This window comes from Ziziphus jujuba, chromosome 12, assembly GCF_031755915.1.
Source record: "Ziziphus jujuba cultivar Dongzao chromosome 12, ASM3175591v1".
NCBI lineage: Eukaryota > Viridiplantae > Streptophyta > Magnoliopsida > Rosales > Rhamnaceae > Ziziphus > Ziziphus jujuba.
Window position 1 is genome coordinate 19400001 of NC_083390.1, and position 21671 is coordinate 19421671.

General features: G+C 34.1%; 1 protein-coding gene and 1 pseudogene across 2 annotated transcripts; both read right to left on the reverse strand.

The window, feature by feature from the left end:
- LOC107429272 (mediator of RNA polymerase II transcription subunit 23-like) overlaps positions 1–4099 on the reverse strand; it is a 13949-nt pseudogene extending 9850 nt beyond the window's left edge.
- A 1074-nt stretch (positions 4100–5173) lies between these two features.
- LOC107429271 (mediator of RNA polymerase II transcription subunit 23) lies at positions 5174–21060 on the reverse strand. Of its 2 annotated transcripts, none has more exons than XM_016039924.4 (21): positions 20597–21060; positions 20428–20468; positions 19925–20024; positions 18762–19727; positions 17709–17943; positions 17066–17283; positions 16585–16792; positions 15677–15954; positions 14628–14711; positions 13831–13925; positions 13535–13700; positions 13203–13448; positions 12077–12250; positions 11788–11901; positions 11566–11691; positions 10021–10169; positions 9021–9261; positions 8180–8945; positions 7700–7881; positions 6078–6181; positions 5174–5981 (listed from the first exon to the last, which is right to left on the reverse strand). In XM_016039924.4, the coding sequence occupies exons 1-21, from the start codon at positions 20693–20695 to the stop codon at positions 5780–5782; spliced, it is 4794 nt and encodes a 1597-aa protein (XP_015895410.1). In that variant the 5' UTR covers positions 20696–21060; the 3' UTR covers positions 5174–5779. The 2 variants fall into 2 exon arrangements, with proteins under 2 accessions (XP_015895410.1, XP_015895411.1); XM_016039925.4 differs by having other exon boundaries at positions 13538–13700; positions 20597–21059.
- Between the last annotated feature and the right edge of the window lie 611 nt (positions 21061–21671).

Below are 21671 nucleotides of genomic sequence, written 5' to 3' on the forward strand. Positions count from 1 at the left end.
GCATTCAATTTATGACAGTAAAATGACCTGCAAATTATGTTCCAACAACTTTTTTTTATTTTTTACTTTTTTGTGTTTGAGAAAGAGAGGAGTGGGTAGGGGAGGGGGGCATGACTCAAAATCACAACCTTAAGGATGCTTACCACTGGGCAAACCTCACCTATTTATGTTCCAGCAAGTTCGCTAGCTTGTATACGGAAACTTTAATATTTTTACATATTATTATTTATTGTTATTATTTTTTTTTGGTAATATTATTTGTTTACTTATTGAAATGTTATAACACTCAAGTCTTGGCACTAAAAAAGGCTTTAACACTAATGCATTCTAAAAAGAGAACAACATTAGTTCATATTACTCAGGAGAAAAAGTAATATGTAGGGACAAGTTAACAGTCTAAACTAGTGACAAGGATGATATTATTGCCTGAAGTTGTTAACTTCAATAGCTCAATAATTCTATCAATTGTTGCCTCACCATTTCAGAAGTTAAAAACAGCCCAGCAGCAGGCCCTTGAGAAGGAGACTTATGGCAACGAGCAACAAGCAGCACACGCTTCCACCATTCAGGAGATGGAGTAGTCTGAAGAGCATGCCTTATACAACGAATGGCTCTCTCCCAATCCAAACTTCCTTTTTGAATAGATGTTGCAAGATCCTAAACCAGCGAAAAAAGACCAACCCGTGATATGCTACAAGCATGGTAGTCTTTTGATCGATAAATAATTCCACTATAACTGGAAAGTAAATGAATTCTGAGTAGTTGCGTTCCATGACAAGGCAAAGGATGCCACATCGCCACCGGGAAATAACTCATTCAAATATGACATATACATGTCAAGACAAACACATAGAACAGTATGAAAGTAAACCCAATATCAAAATATAAGAAGCATCTTCTAGGAAAACATCATACAATATAACATATAAACTCAAACAAACAAAAGAAAAGGTACCGGGGGAAAAAAAAATAAAAAACGAAGAGACCATTTGTAGAACTAACAGAATTAATGTAGAAGGAAAATTAAAGAAATACATATCATTCATCAAGTAGCAGAACATTTCTTTTTCTTTTTACGTTTTTATTAAGTCAAACAAAAAGCAAGATGACATCATAATCTATTCCAGATATACAAAGCCAGGTATTAAAACACATACACGCAACAAGCTTTAAGAGTAATTTTATCACCTCTCCGTGCAATGGTTCTCCAAGGACACTTCGTTAGGTGATTGGTGAATAGCGTAAGCTTGCTACTGCTTCACCTGAAATATGAGGAGTAGTCTGAGGGAAAATCTGATGTGTTCCAAATGTAGGGCAATGAAGGTGTTGATCTAACATCTGCATGTACATAGCCATCATATCCCGCCTCCTATGCATCTCCAAGATAATTGTAAATAAGGCTTCATCATCAGGTGTAAGCTCCAGAAACTGCAAACCACTGCACAGTAATTCATAAAAGGGTACTCAGCACTTCTCCTCCTCAACCAAAAGCCAAATCACATCCTAACAGCTGTGCAGCCACTTGATTAAAGCCTTGTCAGGTCTGCAGGATTTTGCACCGTCAGATTCATCGATTCCCTGCTGTCTCTGGTCCCAATTAACCAGCCAATTCAGCATATGGGAAAAAATCTCAGCATGAGTCACTGGTTCTAAATTAAATTCAAGACCGGTTAAAATAATCTTGCAACAAAGTTGGCGGAGACTGCTTATTGCATTATCTCTTATAGATGAATTCACCCCTGTAGTAGATTGCTCTGCACAGGATATATCAGATGATTTAACAGGTGAGAAGTCTGCACAAGATGATGGTTCAATAGGTGAATGAGCTGGGGACCCGATAGCATGTATTGAAGGAATTGGATAAGCAGGATTTGAAGATTGAAAATTAGAAGAATTGGGAATTGCATTTGAAGATGAAAGAATCCCAGGCTGTGACGAGACAGCAGGGATTGTTTGACTCCATTGCACAATTGACATTTCTGCAGTGAAGACCGAAGAAAGAAGTGTTGGCGAAAAAGTGTCCCAGTTAATACAACCAACGGTGCACAAGCTATGTAGAGCAAAGAGAAGGAATTCTGCCCTTGGTGCGTGGCCACTACACTGCACAACCAGAGATATCAGAACAGATTCTGTCACCGCACGTAATTGTTCTTGGTCCTGAAAAGTGCAAAACAGTATCATCAAACAAAAGTAAAAATAACTGTAATCCATAACAAGGTGAATGACAAGCCACTGAAGATTCGAGTGAATAAAACATAAGCAAAGGAAAATAATAAGAGACATAATAGGAAAGAAAGCATATGATACTAAAAGTTAGTCCAATTAGCTTACAGCAAACTGACTCTGAATTTCCTCAAAAACCAAAAGGAATTGCTCATTTTCAGGAGGTAGTTCTCTGTTAAAAGCAATCACACGCTTCTCTGCCTTTTTTCTGAAAACTGGTGGTTGCAAAATATATGATATCAGTGATGCAGTTGAGAACTAATCAAACAATCAATAATAAACAGCATAAAAACACAACCATAAATTGTTAGGTTGCCTCTTAGCAAAAAAATAAATAAAAAAATAATTGTTAGGTTGCCATTAATACTAAAAGCTTATGCAAGACCAGTTAGACAAATAGGGTATGAGTAAATTACAAATGAACCCTAAAAGCTTATGCTTTAGGAATTGCATCCAACTAGTCGTTCTCTCATGCAGGAATCCTGGACAAATTGTTGCACAGGCGTATATTTATTTACATGCGTATCCTTAGAGGATACGTTTTGTCCTGGACAAAAATTTGTCCAGCATTCATGCACTGGAGAAAAATTATGCATCCAACCATGCATATGTATATCAAGCCCATAGTCACATACAATTTAGAGTTCACATAAATAAACAATAAAATTTCAATGGACTACTACTTATGTCAGTTATATATACACACACATACAAATATGCAACAAATATGTTATCAGGTTGATCTATATTATACTCAGGTCACCAATCATAACTGTTGAAATTGCTATTTTTTTTTTTCAAAAAATTTAAATCTAAAGGTTGATCTGATTCAGCATTAAGCATAATATTATCAGGTCACTAATTGCACATAATATTATATATATATATATATGAACTATGTTATGTGGCAAGTGTTATCTGTCATCTCAGTTAATGATTTAAAACTACAAAAAAGAACGTATATCAAAATTATATGTGTATATATATATATATATAAAAGAATTTTACGGCACGAACGTCATGCCGTCTGCACCATTAACAAACTATATATATATATATATATACATATATGTACGTATATTTTTTTATTTTTTGTAATTGTATTTTATGGCTCCATCCTTAGCTATTGGACTAACTCCTATCGGCAGTGAGCAGCAAAGCCATGCTCAATCATATTAGTTAGAAGATGCATAAAAATAAATAAACATTAAAAATCGAAGAAACTCGATTTTGAGGAATATCAAAAAATAAAAAATAAAAAATAAAAAAGAGAAAGATTGCAAGCTAACATATAAAAACTTTACCACGACTAAAATGATTCCCACATTTGCAAGAAAGCACGAGACCAACCAAAGAAATTAAGGAAAATGATACACAAACAAACTTACGGAGGTTGAATTGAATCTTCAGACTTTTGGTGGCTACTTCGCTGCAAATAAATAAATAAAATAATAATATTTAAAATTTACAATTAAAAAAAAAAAAAAAAAGCCGAATGCAAAAAGAAATGCTCCTAAGTAGAGGTCAAAGAGATTGACGATAGCAGCTCGACCTGGATGGAACTGGTAAGCCCTGGAAGTTGAAGACGATCTTTGAGGTTGCTGATCCATTTTCGCATATTAAGAGCTCCGACAAGTTAAAAAAAAAAGAGCAAGTAGAAAAGAACTGAGAAATGAAAGAGAAAGAAGAATGGCGTTGAGTCGGAGCCCCGGATCAATTGAAGAAAAATATAAATTAGTACCCGTTTCAGGTTCGCTTCCGCGAGATACTGGTATCGTACAACTGCATGTTAAAAGCAGCTGTAGGAGGAACTTTCAAAAAGCCTTTCTTCTCAGCTTCTTCGTCTAATTTTAAATTTTATTTTTTTATTTATTTATTTTTCCCTGATGCGCCGCTACTGTTATGGAGCGCTTTACGTAAAATTAAGAGGTTCGTTTGTTTGGCGGTAAAATTTTGGTGTGAATCTTCCGGGTTTATTTTTATTTTTAATTTTCCTGCATTACATAAAGTTCTCGAAAATCACAATACCCAAAAAAAAAACAAAAAAAAGCCTAAAAATTGGTTTCGCTATCTACGTTGGATAAATGTTGGCTTTGTCTTGTAAAAGGATTTAAAAGTAATAAATTTTTTTTATGTTTTATTTATTAAATAGTATAGATGACAGAGTAAATAAATAAAAATATTCACAATTCGGTTTCTCAAACAATAAATATAAGAGGGTGTGTTTGTAAAACAATTTTTTTCACTTTATAAATTTTAAAAAATAAGAAAAAATACATTTGATAAACACATACATATATATAAATATATATATATATATATATATGTATATTTATAAAAAAAAGGTTATATTTTATAAAAATATAGATAAATTTTGAAAACATTTCTTTCACTTAACTTGGAAAAGCTTGGAAACAGATATATAAGAAAGATATGGACAATGTTTATTTTTTAAAATAAAATTTCTAATTATTGTAATTATATATACATGCCAGTCGCATGCAGGACTTTTATTTTCATTTTACGAAAGTATTTTATAAAATAATTGTTGTACAAAATATTACCAGCACCCAAGAATACCGTCAATTTTACCAGACTCAGGTTCTGTATGACGCTATACATGAAGAAGCGTACTCACTTTGCTAAGTTTATACGTAATTTCTATAATTTTATAAACCTTAATATATATTCTATAATCACACAAACTTAATGTATTCAAGTATAATTAATAACGAAGATTATCTATAAGTTACATAAAATTATTACAGCTATGGTGCATGGAAACCAGTCATGTTTCCCTTGCTTAAGTTTTTGCGGTCTTCCAGGTTCACACCTTACGCTCAATGTATAACAATACAATGACTGCATGCATTGAAACTGTGCGATATGACAACCTGAGTATGCCACCAGTCAATCCGGTACATCCCAAAGAATTTGCAGAAGGTTTTCATGATTTACAATATATTATATAAGATTGATACTTGAATTCTAAATTTATACACCATGTCAATGTTAAAATGGCAAACATGCTGATACATGGCCGGTTCATTGCAGCCCCTGACATGTGGAGTTAACTTTACAAATCAGTACGGTTCCAATTGCCTTCTAAACAAAACTAAAACAAAATGTCCAGCAACAAGATGGTAGTAATGATGAAATAGTGACATACATTTTGTAAGTGCCTATAATTTCCCTAAGGACTCAAGTCAGATACGAGTTAACACCGCTGGAACACCACTAAGCACAAAGTAACTGGGCTTTGGAAAAGAGAGAACCGCGCAGCAAGCAAGATGAGCTAGGAAGACTATCAGTTTAACAAGGTGTGAGACACGATATTAGTCATCCTTTCATTTTCTTGTGTTTATAGAAGCCTGTATTGTCCAACCAAAAACATGGCAGGAAGAACCAAAGTAAATACTTTGTTATCAGTAATATAGAACCATCTAATAGATCAAATAAAGGATATAGATCTTGATGAACTCTATAGCAGCTTCGGATGAGTAGAAGCAATCAAGAACAGATGGAAGATTAGAAGAACAGCTTTGTAAGGCTAAGATTATGATGGATTCTGGACCAGCTTAGGATGAGTAGAAGCATAGATAGAAGAACTTATATCAGGCTTCAGGTGGGAAAGAAGGTGCTGTATGTCGGGTCGTAGATTTTCCAACACTCTTCCACAGAGAGCCAAAACCTCTGCCCGAGGCTTGCTGTTCGCCTGCACGGGCCCTCCCTGCCCCTCATAGTGGACAACATGATGACTGTAAAACAATTGGGTCTCAATAGATAAGTCTCTTTAGTTAGCATATGAAATAGTATATCACACCATGCACAAAAGAAATGTTACAAGCACTCACAGGAAGTCGATAAGATCTGCAATATCTGATGGTTCAACAGGAGTTGATTGCTGTGAGTTCTTCCCAAAGACATCCACCATTGTACTCAAAAGTAATGAAAGGGTCTGGAAACAAAGCCACAAAAGATTATACACGAGAAAACTGACTTCCATAGTGTAGAGATACATATTAAGAGCATGGCGTGTTCAACAGTTGCAATGCTTGGACAAATGGATCATCTGACAAGGTATAAATGCCCAAGAAATTATGCACGTCAACTAGAACCAGAAGAATTATTCTCAGAATCATGGGTAAAATGACATGCACAATATATTGAATATAAACACAGTATGTATGGCACATGATGCATCTCAAACAATGCGATGATTACCTAGTTTTTCTTTAATCTGATAAGCATCTAGCCAACCAGAACGGTCAAAAATTTTAAAGCAGAAAAGTCCATTTGCATTTTTTTTTCTTTTTTCATCATAATGGTCCCAGTGTTTTCCCCACATTATATGTAGCTTAATGTGAAGGAAGTAGCATTGGGGGTGGGGTTGGTTGTGCCCCTGGTGGTAGGTTTAAAGATGGGTAGACTCCATCAGCCATCTTGTAGCTTAATGTGGAGGAAGTAGCATTGGGGATGGGATTGGTGGTGCCCATGGTCGTGGGTTTAAAAATGGGTAGACTCCATCAGCCATCTTTGGGAATGATTGGAGAGGAAGAATAGAATGGGTAGACTCGAAATCCAAAAATTACCAAAAACACATCTTACTTCTTTTTGTCTTTTAGAATGAAAATCATATTTTACATTAAACAGCCAAGTAAACCCTATCTGAGCCCTAAGTCGAAATATATGCAGAGTTCCTTGCTAGACTGACCTTCACCTTAAGTGAGATAATAATTCTAACATCAATAATTCAGGGAGTAAACAAAAGAATGTAAAACAAATAGAAACTAGAAAGAAAATTTTATAGCTTTCTCAAGAACCAATCTCAAACAGTTTCCAGACTGGGAAAAAATAAAAATAAAAAAAATTTGCAGAAAACATTAAAAAACAACCTTCTTTTCTTTTTAAAATAGAAATCCCAGAAATTTAAAGAAAGTAAATTATGAGAGGAAAGATAATAATTTGGCATAGATATTGCTACAATAGTAGAGTTCTATCTAAAATATTTGTTCTGTCACTGCCAAAACCAAAGAAGTTCTAACAATCACAGTGTAAGCTTCTTCTAGTCACTATAAGAAACTCAAGAAGAATGTTTAGTGCAACCATTGAGGAATTGTGTTCCTCAAAATTAAAACGTTCCAAAAGGAGAAAGAAATAAGAAAATCAAGTATATAAGATGACAACTCTAGGATATTCATTTCATTATAGTTTGCTTAGAATGCATAAAACTGTTGGAAATAGGAAAATTCTATTTTTGGAAATATGTGTAATCTTTGTATGATAAAATTAGTTGCTGATTTGTAGCTAGCTATAAATCAGGAGTTAGTTTCCTTTTTTTCTCTCAAACTAACTGTAACCTAATTGTATATAAGGGAGGCTTATTACCTCTTATGTATATATATATAATTGACGGCTGGGTATTATATGAACCTACCGGTTTCCACAAAAACAATATTATGAATAAATGAATCACCTTGCTGAAAAGTGTATGAGCATTGGCAAGTCTTGGGAGTAATGGACCCATTATACGGAATGCTATTCTCAACATTGCGACTGATGTCACTGGCCGTAGATGTTTGATGATGGCATGAGTCCCCTCTAGCCATTCCTGTGGAAGGTTACTGAAAAAGGAATGGAGCAGGGAAACTATGTTACCTGGAAAAGCAAGAAAAATTTCCAGTCAGGAACATGCATATGCAAGCAAAATGTAATGTAGGTTAAAATAAATATTAATTAAGAAAAAGGTGGTTTAAGTTCTATCAATTTAGAATACTCTTTAGACTACTATTTAATAACCATGTAAATAATTGCCATGCCCAGGAATTAAGATTTTAAGTGACATGTGGGAAAATGGAGAATCTTTCAACAGAGGAGATTTGGACATTTTGCATATTTCAAGAACAAATAATCTCAGACATGACGAAAGAAATAGCGACTGTATGTTATGGCATACCAATGGCTGTTGAGGTGTTATCTTGAGCAGCCCATGTTGGATCCAATAAAGCATAGCCAACAGCAGAATCTAATTCCCCTAGTAAACTTTTCCCATCAGTGAGCCACCAAGTTTCTTTTATTATTCGGGATGCCTCTATATAAAGTTGCGAGTGGAAATCAGGAGGCAGCTGAGCTAGTAGAAGACCACAAGCTTGGATCATTAAGCAAGAAAGTTGTTGGCAAGAATAACCGCTTCTCGAAAAAAAGCTGGATGTATTTACTCCAGAAACTGAAGAAGTGGATCTGCCTGCACTCATAGAGTCTGTGCTTCCTCCTGAGGGTGATGTTGGTAATACTGAACCTTGCCCAACACCATTTGAAGCTCCATGCGGGCCATTGCTGGATTGGATTATTGTAGTTTGTATGTTAACAACAATTTGAACCAGTGATGATACAATCTGAAATGCAGATACAGGGAGAGAGAGTATTTCAATGACTGCTGTTTCCAGAACCAGCTGAGTGTAAGTGCCAGGATCCTGAATCTGATAGAATGCTTTTTGGCCATCAGAAGCATTTGATTGCCCAGACTGAGATGTCGTTGGAGACTTGTTGGGTGGAGCACGCAGTGAACTATTTGAAGCATCACCAAATTTTGAGTTGTTATGTAATGATGGTATAACATTATTTACGAGTCCCAATAAAAGAGTTGCAAAATAGTCAAGTGGTGGACACACTACAGGATTTGATGAACTAATGTGCTGCGGGAATGACTCAGAAAATGGGATCTGAAATAAATTTAAAGTCAATAGAGTAAATGAAGAAAAAGCGATATTATACATAACCAAAATAACAATCTTTACCTTGCTAAGATCAAGTATATTCAATATTCGGACAATAAGCTTTCCAGGAAGATGGCCATAAAAATATGCAAGTATGTCACGAACAAATGAAAATCTTAGGGGGTGGTAAGCAAGAAATTGTGAGTACATGGCCAGAACTCTGTCGGCTGGATCTATAGCTTCATTTTCAATAAGTCTATACACTATTAAGGGAATGACTGGAAGCAAACGCGCCGCAATATCATCAAAGAATGTGGGATACCTGTAGATTTAAAGGCAGAGTCAGTGCCAATGCAGATTCATATCCAACAACACCAATTATCATATTGCTTTAGACCTGCTTAATAAGCAAACAATAAACTCAAATAAGCACATATAGATCATACTGTCAAACAGGGACCAGAAAAGGTCCAGAGGTAGTCGAGTCACTAAAGTTTGCACAATTTCCAATATTATATATTTGATCCGCAATGTATAGAAGTTTCAAAAAGACTCCTTCAAACTGGGCAAATAGGTAATCTTTTTCTCTCCAAGTATTGTATATGGTCAAGAGATTTGAGCTGGAAAAGCCTTGCTGTTCTAATTGTTACCAAACAAAGTAGATAAAAACGGACAAGCTCAAGGGAAAGTTATATGCAAAAGGGAACATAAATGTGCCAAGAAATACAAAGGAGTAACACTATAGACACCAAATTGTTTACCTAATTTTTTTACCAGATGAGGTGGCTAATTATGTGGAAATATTTTTTATTCTAGTATTTGAGTTGCAATTATCCATTTAATCAGTTATCAATATCTAGTCTATATGATTTTTTCAACCATTTATATATTGTCACATCATTTGGTAAACAATAAGGTGTCTCAAACATTACTAAGTACCAAATACATAACTGCACAATGTTATATTATGCAGGTTTGGAATTGGATACAGATCTTGGGTACAGATATTACAGGCTTAGTCTCACCACAGAAACCACAACACAGTCTCCAACCAGGCAAGGGATGTTATAAAAAATGTTACCTGTCCTTCCATGAAAGATGATTCCCCAGGGCTTTTTGCAAATCAATTCGATTGAACAACCCAGTCTGAAGCCAATGTTCAGGACTGCCTCGATTCTTACAATAGAATTTCACTCTTTGTTGAAGTTCTTGCCTATCAAGTAGACTAATCTGCAGAACATATTAGTTTCACCATTACCACATCAAGAGAAGCACGTTAAATATTTAATCTTAGTACATGTGCTTAGTTTACAACACTAAAAATATCTCGTATATCCATCAAAAAAGAAGTCTGTTTCTATTGAATGATTTATAAGGAATAAAAATACAATAATTAAATCAACAAGTATTCCAACAAAACGAAGTAGGAAACTCATAGTAGTAAAAATTAATGTTTCTTTTTGCATAAGCAGAGCAAGATAAAGATATAAGAAAAGTTCAGACAGTGAATCCTCCTACTATTTTTCTTCCTTCATGACAACGTAAGTGTTGGATGAAATCCATTTTGATTTTAAGAAGCAGCTCCATTATATTCAACAGAATATGACAAAAAATAACCATGACCGTTTGCAGCAGTCAGGTACATATATAAGTTGAATGAAAGATAGCCAAGCATTACTGCAAGTCTTTGATAATCCCAAACAAAAGGGAAGATAGGGAGGACTACAATAACTACGGAATCAATGTCTAGAGGTTTTAAATTGCCAAACTTAAACAAATATATATATCATAACCGCTACATTAAATGAACTTAAACAAGCTTTTATTAGCCACTCCAAAATGGCCAAATGTTACATAAATGAGAGAGAGAAGACTACAAAGATTCAAGAGAACACAGTCTCATGCATAGATCTCAACAGGTTACCAAAGGTATACACTAATAAGCGTACCCATAAGCCGTATCATAATCAAGTGCTTATAACAATAAACATTTTCCTTATATTTTACATGACACTCTTCCACAATAACCCCTCACAAGTTCTTAAACTAGGAACATATTTATCTCCAAAGAGACTTGGGCAGCTAAAAAATTCAAGAAAAGACTTCGGGTTTTAAAATTTGGAGTATGTTTAAGGAAAATACTATCTCATTCTCTATAAGCTCTCTCTCAATATCACCTCTACCATTACCTTTGTCATAATCACTGCAACCTGAATAGCAATTCTAGTTCCCATTGTTGTTATCATTTGTAGTGCACCTCTACAGTTCTTTTTCCTACTGTCAAGACGATGGAAAAATAAATTTCCCAAGAAATCATTTTTAACTTAATTTTTTTTCTCACAAGATATTTTACTTCCAGGCAAATAAATTAACGAGGGCATCAATTTTATGAGCATACAAATTGACAGATAAATGTTGGCAATGAACAAGGTGTGTTTCAGTAAATAAGAGAATAAATAAAATTTAAAGGTGAAGCTACACTATCTACAATAAGATGTAGATGGCAACAAAAACTGTTAGGATAATATGCACCTATAAGTAATTAATGACTCAAAGGGAAACAAATTGCAAAGATATTAAACAAACAGATAATTTGCAATATCGGTAAAGTTTTAAGTATTCATACCACAATATGTAAAGCATGGGGATCATCATCACGGTCAATAAGTGCCAAAAGCAAAATATCTAAAGGAAGCAAGTCATCTGGCCAAACAAAAAATGCCAGGTTTGCACAAGCTTTCGACAAAAGATCCTAAAAAAGGAAACAATTGATAACTGAGAAAACAGCATAGTAGACATAAGAATAGATAGAAGTTTAAAAGAAAAATTACAGAGGCAATTTATAAACCTGTAAGGAATGTCCATGCTGAAGTTCTAACTGAATTTGGTGAAGCAGCACATCTACCATAGTGTAAATATTTGCAGTCACCTCTTCAGGTGAAAACTCTCTCAAGACACGTGCCTATATCCATATCATGAAAAACATAATTCTTTTGACAAAGTAACATTATAAATATAAAACAGTTTCTTAGGAAAAAAATAAAATCCAGTTAAGAAAATAACAACAGGATACACAGACAAACCATACAGTAATTATTATTCACAAATTATCAACAGGTTAACATAGAGATACATACCAAGTTTGTACTGTTAATATTTTCTGGACGCCCTTGCATTAGTATCCATGCACCAGCACAAAGATATTGTCGATGTTGTGGAAAACTACGGTTGACATAAGTCATCACATAAGTAGGATCAGCTGATGGAGAAAGAAAAAGTTGAGTACATTGATTAATCACAGTTGTTTCTGCCTGCAAAAGAAGTGGATATTCAGATATTATGACTGAATTTTTAACCAAACAGGAAGGAAAGTGGAGAAAGGCATACTTGGTAACCTCAATACACACTAAAAGAAAAAGGGTTCAAAAGTAATATCATATTACATGTATCATTTTGTCAAAAAAAGTATGATATATCTAAAGATATGTTCTTCAGTTAAAATTGATATAAGATATATGCATATGTGTGTGTGCATAAGCCCAATTTAAAAAGAACCATGATTGCTTGAAATGGGTGCCACGGAAGACAGGTTTAGTGAAGAGACAACCATGATACAGATTCTATGACCTTTCAATTGAACAATGAAAATAAAAAATAAATAAAAAAATAAATAAAAAGTAAAGTAAAGACAAAGGAGTACCTGGAGGAGGATAACATGAGAAAAACAACTAAAACAAAATTCCAATATGCATTACAAATTTTAACCAAATGACTAACAAGAGAGGATCCTGGTTTGAAATGCATAAAGTGAAGTTTGAAATCAGGTCACAAGCATGCTCAGCATGCAGAGACGCATAGGTTCCAGATCTCTGTATATTACCTATTTTCATTTTCTTCATAAAATGTTCTAAACACAAAATGTCCTTTTTAAGGTATTTAGATTATATATACATTTAAAATGTTGCTAATTCAAACAAAAAGAAAATAAGCGTGTAGAATATATTTTCTGATTTATTTTCAGTCCTTTTAGAAACAAAAACTGATAAGTGAATGTGAAAAATATAATTTAAATACCCTTAGTTTCTATTTTAAAATTATTTGGAAATAGAATTACCCTTATTATATAACAATACAATCAAATAGCCAATAAGTTGACTAAGTTTTAAACTCCAGCATATGAATTTTTCCTGTCAGAAAGAAATAATGTAACAAGAATCATATAATAATAATTAATAAAATTTGGGGCAAGGTGTGGTAAGGAACCTGCTGCCATTTTTGAATTGCAAGGCCCCTCTTATCCATCCGTCCGACCAAGGCATCACGAAGAATAGAAGGGAAATAACGCAATGTTTTTTCCGACCATGTATGTTCACTACCTCCAAGTATCTGTTCTAACATAGTTTGAAGATAAAGCAAGTGATCGGCATCAGCAATTCCCCGTGTTTTAATGATGATTGCAAGAGTGACAATGGTTATTCGATTCAAAGTTTCTGTAAATTCAGTTGGGCCCTGTCAAAAGTAGAAAGCCATGAAATTTAAGTAATTCAATAGGAAAATAAATAAACAGAATCAATTGCAGTTTAGAGACTATTTACCACCTTTCCTTCCCTTTTCACTGCAAAAAAATCTCTCAGTGACAAAATAAGGTTCATGCATAAGTTTTCAGCCAATCTAAATACACGATGATCTCCACGTTTTCCTTTCAGCGCGGACACTATTTTTGTAACATCATACATTAAGGCTTTGCTTTTCCCTTGATACCTATATAGAAGAAAATATGTTAAGTTGCCCCTTTTAACTAAAGTGATCATACCGCAAAAATAAATATCATGTTATATTGCTGCAGCATATAATTGAGTTGCAAAAAGTTTGTTGTCATATAAATAATCACCTGTAAAGTGGAAGCAAACGATAGTTCAGAATTTCAAGCACCAAAAGAGTAAACCCAGGCTTGCTCAACACCGCCGGATTCCTTTGTGCCAAATGCTAAAGTTGCACATTTTGGACAGATTATAATGATATTAATAAACAAAAAATCAAATCATCCCAATATTTCATTCCATAAAATAAATGAGAGTAATGGGCTTTAAACATAAGACTTAAAATGGTAATAATACCTCACTGTGAGTATTAGATAAGTTGGATAAGTCAAAAGTTTAAAAATACAAGTGAGACATTAAACAAGAACAAGAGCAGCCAATGAAAAGATAGGAATTGTTCCATAAGTCACAGCCTCGTTTATATGCTATCAAAAATAAAATATTATAATATAAGGAAGATTGTTCATAAAAATATCTTGCTTTAGCCCATCATCGTCAAAAAGAGAAGAAAATGGTTGAATATTTCAGGCTATTTTCAAGGAGCCAGCAGGACCAAAGTAGAGTTTCTATTGGTCAAATTAGAGAAATAAGATTGAATTTCTGCCCCCACAAAAGTTATGGTGTTCACAAGTATGAGAAGGCTACCATTATGTGTGACCTATTTTTGTCTTCCTATCCAAATAGAAAATAAGATGGCACAGGAAACTTTTTTTGTTTGCTTTGGGAAGTGGTGGATGGTAGATACTAAATTCCATTCTATACATTTTATTCATGTTTAATAAGCTACCATGTTGAACACTCAATTACGAATTATAAAAATGAGAATAATAGCAGGAATAATGGAAATTTTGGAAGTAAAGAAAATTACATTGAAATGAGAACGAAACAAGGAATGAGGTGCAATGAGAAGCAACCGTGAATAAGTTTCAGCCATTGCAATGCTAGGCACTACCTGCTTCAAAGAACCAAAATGAATATCAAAAGATGCTCCAAATTTTAGACTAAAACTAAAATCCCCAGACACTAGAGCCTGCAAATAAGTGAAAAAAAAAAATTTAAAAAAAATGCATCTAGTCCACTTATTTCAGAGAATATAGTATAAAGCATTTGGTAATGAGAAGTAACTTAAAAGTAATGGAAATACGGAAACACCTTGCAGATAATCACTGCAATGTATTTCGCCCGAGTGCTGGTGAGTTTGATTTATGCTTTTCCTTACCGGGCATAATTGGTTTTGGTCAATTTTAGTGGATCTTGAGTGACAGGTACCTAGCTTAACTACTTACAACTGGGTGTTTTTTGTTCAAAATTATACATTGACATACTCAGAAGGAATGAAAGTAAGCATTCGAATCAACTGCCACTCTATGATGTCTGAAGCATCTTCCCATTCAGGTGGTGTCAATGGCTCAGTGACCTTTATTTTAGTTTATTTATAATATATCATTAAACTAAACAAATTAAAAACAAAATTATGACAGATAAAATACTAAAGTGTTGTATTTTTGTGTCAGCTTGACATAAATTGGACCCACCTTGTAACATCTTAAGTTTTGAGATAGATAGAAAGTATCAAGGCCTAATTAAACAGGTAGCTCAAGCTTCTGACACTATGTTAATTAAAAATGTTGCAGAGATATTTTGATCTCCTATCAATACATTCCAGTTCCAGCACAAAGCAATCCATTTATTAGTATTAAAACCTTAACCGTGAACTCTATACTCCTTCATTTCCTTCGATTAAGTATTACTATTTTCAATGAGATAGTTAAAATACCAAATAGCTCTCCTTTTTTTTTCCTTTTTTGTCCTTTCACTTTCTTATGTGAACCTAATCCAGAAATTTATGTATCATGCACAACCATTTATGGCCTATTCCGCGCTACAACTGCCAGGTTAAGCTAGAAATAAATTTACCTGCCCAGAGAATAATGATTCCTCCATTTGATATGCGAGCTTCAAACATAGGTTCATTGAAAAGCCAGATAACAGTGACATTGGTAGTGGACTTACTTCCCTCATAACCATCAAGCTCTCGTTTGACGGTAGGTTCGATCCTGCCGCTTCCATAACTTTACCAGGGGACAACCAATTCATTACTGTTTCATTAGCTGGCTGTGCCATGGTATAAGACACAACCCAAAACATCCCAATTGACCTATCATCCATATTCATATAATCCAGCATTTGATCCCCTGAAATGGAAGAAAAACTGGTATTTGTTAAAAAAATATAGGGGCAAACCATCTGTTGCATACAATAACAGCAGGTCAGATAATTACTATAGTCATGTCTCATGGATGGAACCATGTAAAAAATTTAAACAAGTAATGCTATATTTTGTGCACTAAACTATGTATATGAGCTAAGTAACAAACTTAATTAGAACGATTGAATGTGGCCCAATAAATAAACTATGTAATCATTCCTTTTCTTGAATTCTGAAATCTCAGTAAGTGACTGCTGTCACTTCAGTCTAATAAAAGTCTATTATAATATGGTTACAAGCTTAGAAATTAGAACATCTTCATTTTTCATACAAGTCAACAACTATCATAATTCAGAGAAGGCATGAACTTACATGCAAGACTACCTACAAAGTAAGAAACATTTCCCCATGAAATAGACTACAGACAAGACATTAGACAACATATGATGGCAATATACATTATAAATAGACCTAATACATATACCCGAAATTCATAACAGTAATTGTTTCTTTCTTTCTTTCTTTATTGAGCTTGGTAGTTTCTATTTGCATGACCAAATAGTCGATTTATCTATAAAATCAACTCTGAAACACAAAAATGAGTATTGACATGTACCTTTAGTTGCCTGCCTCCACCATTCATCTATTTGCTTTCCTTTCTGAAGCTGCTCATTATTTAGATATTCTCTGGTAGATGTGTTCAATGACCATATACGTAAATTTTGACAGCTGCTTATAAAATCAAGCAGGATACCTTGAGGACTATTAGGATCAGAGCTTCTATCTTCTCTATGAAATGATAGAATCTTTCTGGTTGTCTCCACCTATCAGCAATGATGCAATGCTAAAGTTCAAGTTTATGAAGTTAAATAATTTCCTAAACCACAAAAAATATAATTACTCATAAACCATTTTAAAAGAAATATCTGCTTCAAGAAACATATTGCAATAATCCCTCATTTAGCTAGTGCAATTAGTAAAGTATCTTCCATGGATAAAAAAACAAAAGAATGACTAATGTCTATGAAGCGAAGAAGAAAAGTACAATTACATGTTAGCAGTAGAAAGTCAATGGAATTTTGCATTTGAAAAACAACCTTTCTAGCATCTTGTTTCAGAGCATTCATCACAAGCTCAACCCGAATAATTTGTGCTAATAGCCAAGTCACATGATTTGTCCTAAGAATATGGTGATCACCCTCTGTAAGGCGTGAAACTAGCTTGTCCACAAAATCAACAAAATCAATACACCCACTTTTTATAAGAAAAAAGAATATATCTGAAAAGACAAGCCACTCTTGCCAGCAATTAATCTCTGCAAGAAACAAGTATTGAGTGATCAGCTTATTGAAAATATGAAGAGCGAGATATTTCCAACAATCAACAAGAAGCAGCCGCTAGAATAAGCAGATCATATTATGCTTTCAGATAGTAGAAAATTTCATATATGACTGAAAAATGACCTGTAAATTATGTTCCAGCTAGCTTGCTAGCTTGTAGTAACAACTTCAACAGTTTCCTTATTGAAATGTTACTTAAGTCTTGGTACTCTAGAATGCTTTCATATGAGTGAATTTTAAGAAGAAAACAACAAGCTAATGCATATTACTCGCAAGAAAAGGTACTAGTACCATAGCTCACAATTACCAGACCATTATCAAAATATCATTGGTTAATCCTTGCCCACATTTGTATGAATAAATTAAAAGTGCAATCAAGTGACAAGGGAGATGTTATTGCCTGAATTTGTCAACTTCAAGAGCTCAATGATTCTGTCAATTGTTGCCTCACAAATCATTTCAGAAGTAAAAACAGCACCAGGAGTAGGGCCTTGAGATGGGGACCTATAGCAAGGAGCAACAAGCAGCACACGCTTCCACCATTCAGGAGATGGAGTAGTCCGAAGAGCATGTCTTATACAACGAAGAGCTCGTTCCCAATCCAAACTTCCTTTTTGAATAGATGTTGCAAGATCCTATACCAGCAAAAAGAGACCAATTTTATGATTGAACAAACAGCAAGCTTAAATTAAAAAGTCAAAAGAACTAATTCAGAAATATGCCATACTAACTAAACTATAAAATATTCCCCACATACACCAGGAACAAGATGCAAAGTGAGAACAATTGAAAAAATCCCGTTGCATATTCTTACCACACACATAGAAGGATTTATTGCTGCCTAGGTAATTAAATCTTAGGAATGACCAATTTTACTAATTTACTGAAGCAAACACAGTGGTAGCTGAAAAAGAAAATACTACAAATGTTAGCAGTTATCTTTATTTTAAATGCTTTTTCCTCATAATTTAGATTTGCAATTTCCTTATTCCAGTCTTCCAGAAACTAGTCAAAGATTAAGAAATTTAATAAACTCCAGCACAATCAAGCATGACTTAACATTATGCAATGCTCTGGTCTATATTGCCAATGCATGCAAATTTTCCAAAAGCAAAGACTGTATAACACTAATACAAGGGAGATTATGTATTACAAAAGCCGTCTTTCAAACTTAAACCCTATCCTTTAGCACCTGCAGCACTGTACTTCTAATAAAAGATCTCAAATTTAGGCCATTACAATAAAAAGGCACCGAGATCAGGTGGATACACAAATTGTAACATTATCATGTGGATATAGCATGTTTAAATTCTATATTGCATGTTCATGTGCTGCTACCTGACAAATTATAAAGCCAATAACATCTTTATTGTTAGTGCAACAATGCTAACTTATTTCATTGATATGACGTATATCACATTTCCAAGGTGAATTCTTAGAGTAATTTCATCACCTCTCCATGCAATGGTTCTCCAAGGACACTTGGATAGGTGATTGGTGAATATCGCAAGCTTGCTACTGCTTCACCTGAAATATTGGGAGCAGTCTGAGAGAAAATGCGATGTGTTCCAAATGTAGGGCAATGAAGGTGTTGATCTAACATCTGCATGTGCATAGCCATCATATCACGCCTCCTATGGATCTCCAAGATAATTGTAAATAACGCTTCATCATCAGGTATGTTCTCCAGAAACTGCAAGCCACTGCGCAGTAATTCATAAAAGGGTACTCGGCACTTCTCCTCCTCAACCAAAAGCCAAACCACATCCAAACAGCTGTGCAGCCACTCAATTAAAGCCTTGTCAGGTCTGCAGGATTTTGCACCATCAGATTCATCAATTCCCTGCTGTCTCTGGTCCCAGTTAACCAGCCAATTCAGCATATGGGAAAAAATCTCAGCATGAGTCACTGGTTTTAAATTAGATTCAAGGCCAGTTAAAATAATCTTGCAACACAGTTGGCGTAGACTGCTTATTGCATTATCTCTAATAGATGAATTCACCCTCGTAGATTGTACCGTGCAGGATATATCAGATGATTTGATAGGTGACAAGGCTGTGCAAGGTGATGATTCAATAGCTGATTGGGCAGGGGACCCAATACCATGTATCGAAGGAATTGGAGAGGCAGGATTTGAAGATTGAAAATTAGAAGAATTGGGAATTGCATTTGAAGAGGGAAGAATCCCAGGCTGTGACGAAACAGCAGGGATCGTTTGACTCCCTTGACCGACCGACATTTCTGCATTGGAGACTGAAGAAAGAAGCGATGGCAAAAAAGTGTCCCAGTTGATATAACCAACACTGAACAAGCTACGCAAAGCAAAGAGAAGGAATTCTGCCCGTGGTGCATGACCACTACACTGCACAACCAAGGATATAAGAACTGATTCTGTCACAGCACGTAATTGTTCTTGGTCCTGAAAAGTAAAAAATTAAAAAATTAAAAATGAAAAAAAGCATCATCTTACTAATGTAAAAACAACCATAATTCATAACAAGGTGATCGCCAAAACAACCAATTATTTATTCAAATAAAACAAAAGCAAAGGAGATTCAACAAAAGACATAATAGTGAAGAAACATATGATACTAAAAATTAGTCCGATTAACTTACAGCAAACTGACTCTGAATTTGCTCAAAATCTAAAAGGAACTGCTCATTTCGAGGTGGTAATTCTCTGTTAAAAGCAGTCACACGCTTCTGCGTCTTGTTTCTGAAAATATATTAATTCAATATATATGATATCAGATTAGTATGCAGTTGAGAACTAATCATACAATCAGCAATAAGACTTCAACGTAACAGCATAAGACACTATTAGGCTATGACCAAAAATACCACCACCAACCCTTCAAAGCTTACGCTGATAAGAAGCGAGTCCTACCATGTGAAATAAAATAAGAACTCCATTGAACTACAAATTATATCATTACCAGCAGAAACATGATGAAGCTTATATATATATATATATATATATATAACTTGATTTTGAGGAACAACAAACTTTACCACAGCTAAAATGAATCCAACTTAAAAATCATCTTAGAAAGCAAAAGAAAAAAAAAAAAAAAGTTCTCAAACTTATTCAAATTAAGGCAATTCAGAAACAAACTTACGGGGGTTGAACTAAATCTTCAGGTTTTTGGCAGCTACTTCGCTGCGATAAACAAATTAAATAACTGATTAATTTAAAAAAAAAATTGAATTCAAACAAAATTATATAAGCAAAAAATAAAATAAAATAAAAAAATGGAAAAGAAAAAGAGAGGCAAGTGGAAGAAATACCCCCAAGTAGAGGTCAAAGAGATTGACGATAGCAGCTCGACCCGGATGGAACTGGTAAGCCCTGGAAGTTGAAGATGATCTCTGTGGTTGTTGATCCATTTTCGCATAATCGGAGCTCCGACGAGAACACAGAGCGAGTATGAGAGCTGAGGAAGGAATAAGAAAATGCCGTGGAGAGAAAGCAGTTGTCGAGGCTTGAGTAGGCTGGTGATTGCCTCCGTATAAAACGGGTTTGAGTCGGAGCCCCAACTCAATTTGAAATAAATTTGGTGACGGACTCACGGTCCGTTTTTCGGTCCTCTCTTGCTACACTAGTGGTGTACTTACATGTATAAAAGACGAAAGAGCATGGCATGGTGTACGTACAAAGGAGCCTTTAAAGCCTTTTCAGCATCGTCGAATTTTGGTGCTGCGATCGTGGTGCGCTTTCATGTAAATTTGAAACAATTTTTCTGTTTTTTTTTTTAACCCGTTATTATCTAATTTTTAGAATACCATCTTTCTTTTTAATCCTTCTTCACCAATTTTTTCCCCCTAATTATTTAGGATTATCACCAACAGTAACCCACTAGATTGTCTCGCTGTTACCCATTCAAATATAATTGATAAGGAAGATTAAGTTTGAAAGAAGGAAGTTTATTATTGTTGGGAAATATTTAAGCCTATCATATTGTTTGTGCTACCAAATTATAATAATAAAAAAAAAAAGTAATCCTGAATGGAATTCCTAATAAAAACATAAGTTGGTTGTATAATGCTCTTCGGTTTACCTATGTTACCTATCTCATGTGAATGTACTCAATGTATTCATTTTTAAGATATGGACATAAATAATATATTAATTAAATTAATTTTATTTAATTTCAAAATAAAATTTTAAAATAATAAATTAATACATTGATAAATATTATTAATAAGTAATTGTTATGTCAACAATAATTTTATTGTTTTATCATGTTATTGATGACAAATAGAAAAAATTATCATTAACAACTCAAATTTAATTAATAAAACTTATAAATTTAATAACAAAAATCAGAAAATGACCATCCTATAACATTATGATTTTTTTCTT

Bases quoted from the DNA above. Each gene is read 5' to 3' on its own strand.
- LOC107429271 (XM_016039924.4), bottom strand. From the start codon at position 20,695: ATGGATCAACAACCACAGAGATCATCTTCAACTTCCAGGGCTTACCAG. The intron at 13,701-13,830 runs GTGATTATTTAT...TCTTCTATATAG, and splicing joins CGTTTGCTTCCACTTTACAG to GTATCAAGGGAAAAGCAAAG. The intron at 10,170-11,565 runs GTATGAATACTT...TATGTTCTGCAG, and splicing joins CCCATGCTTTACATATTGTG to ATTAGTCTACTTGATAGGCA.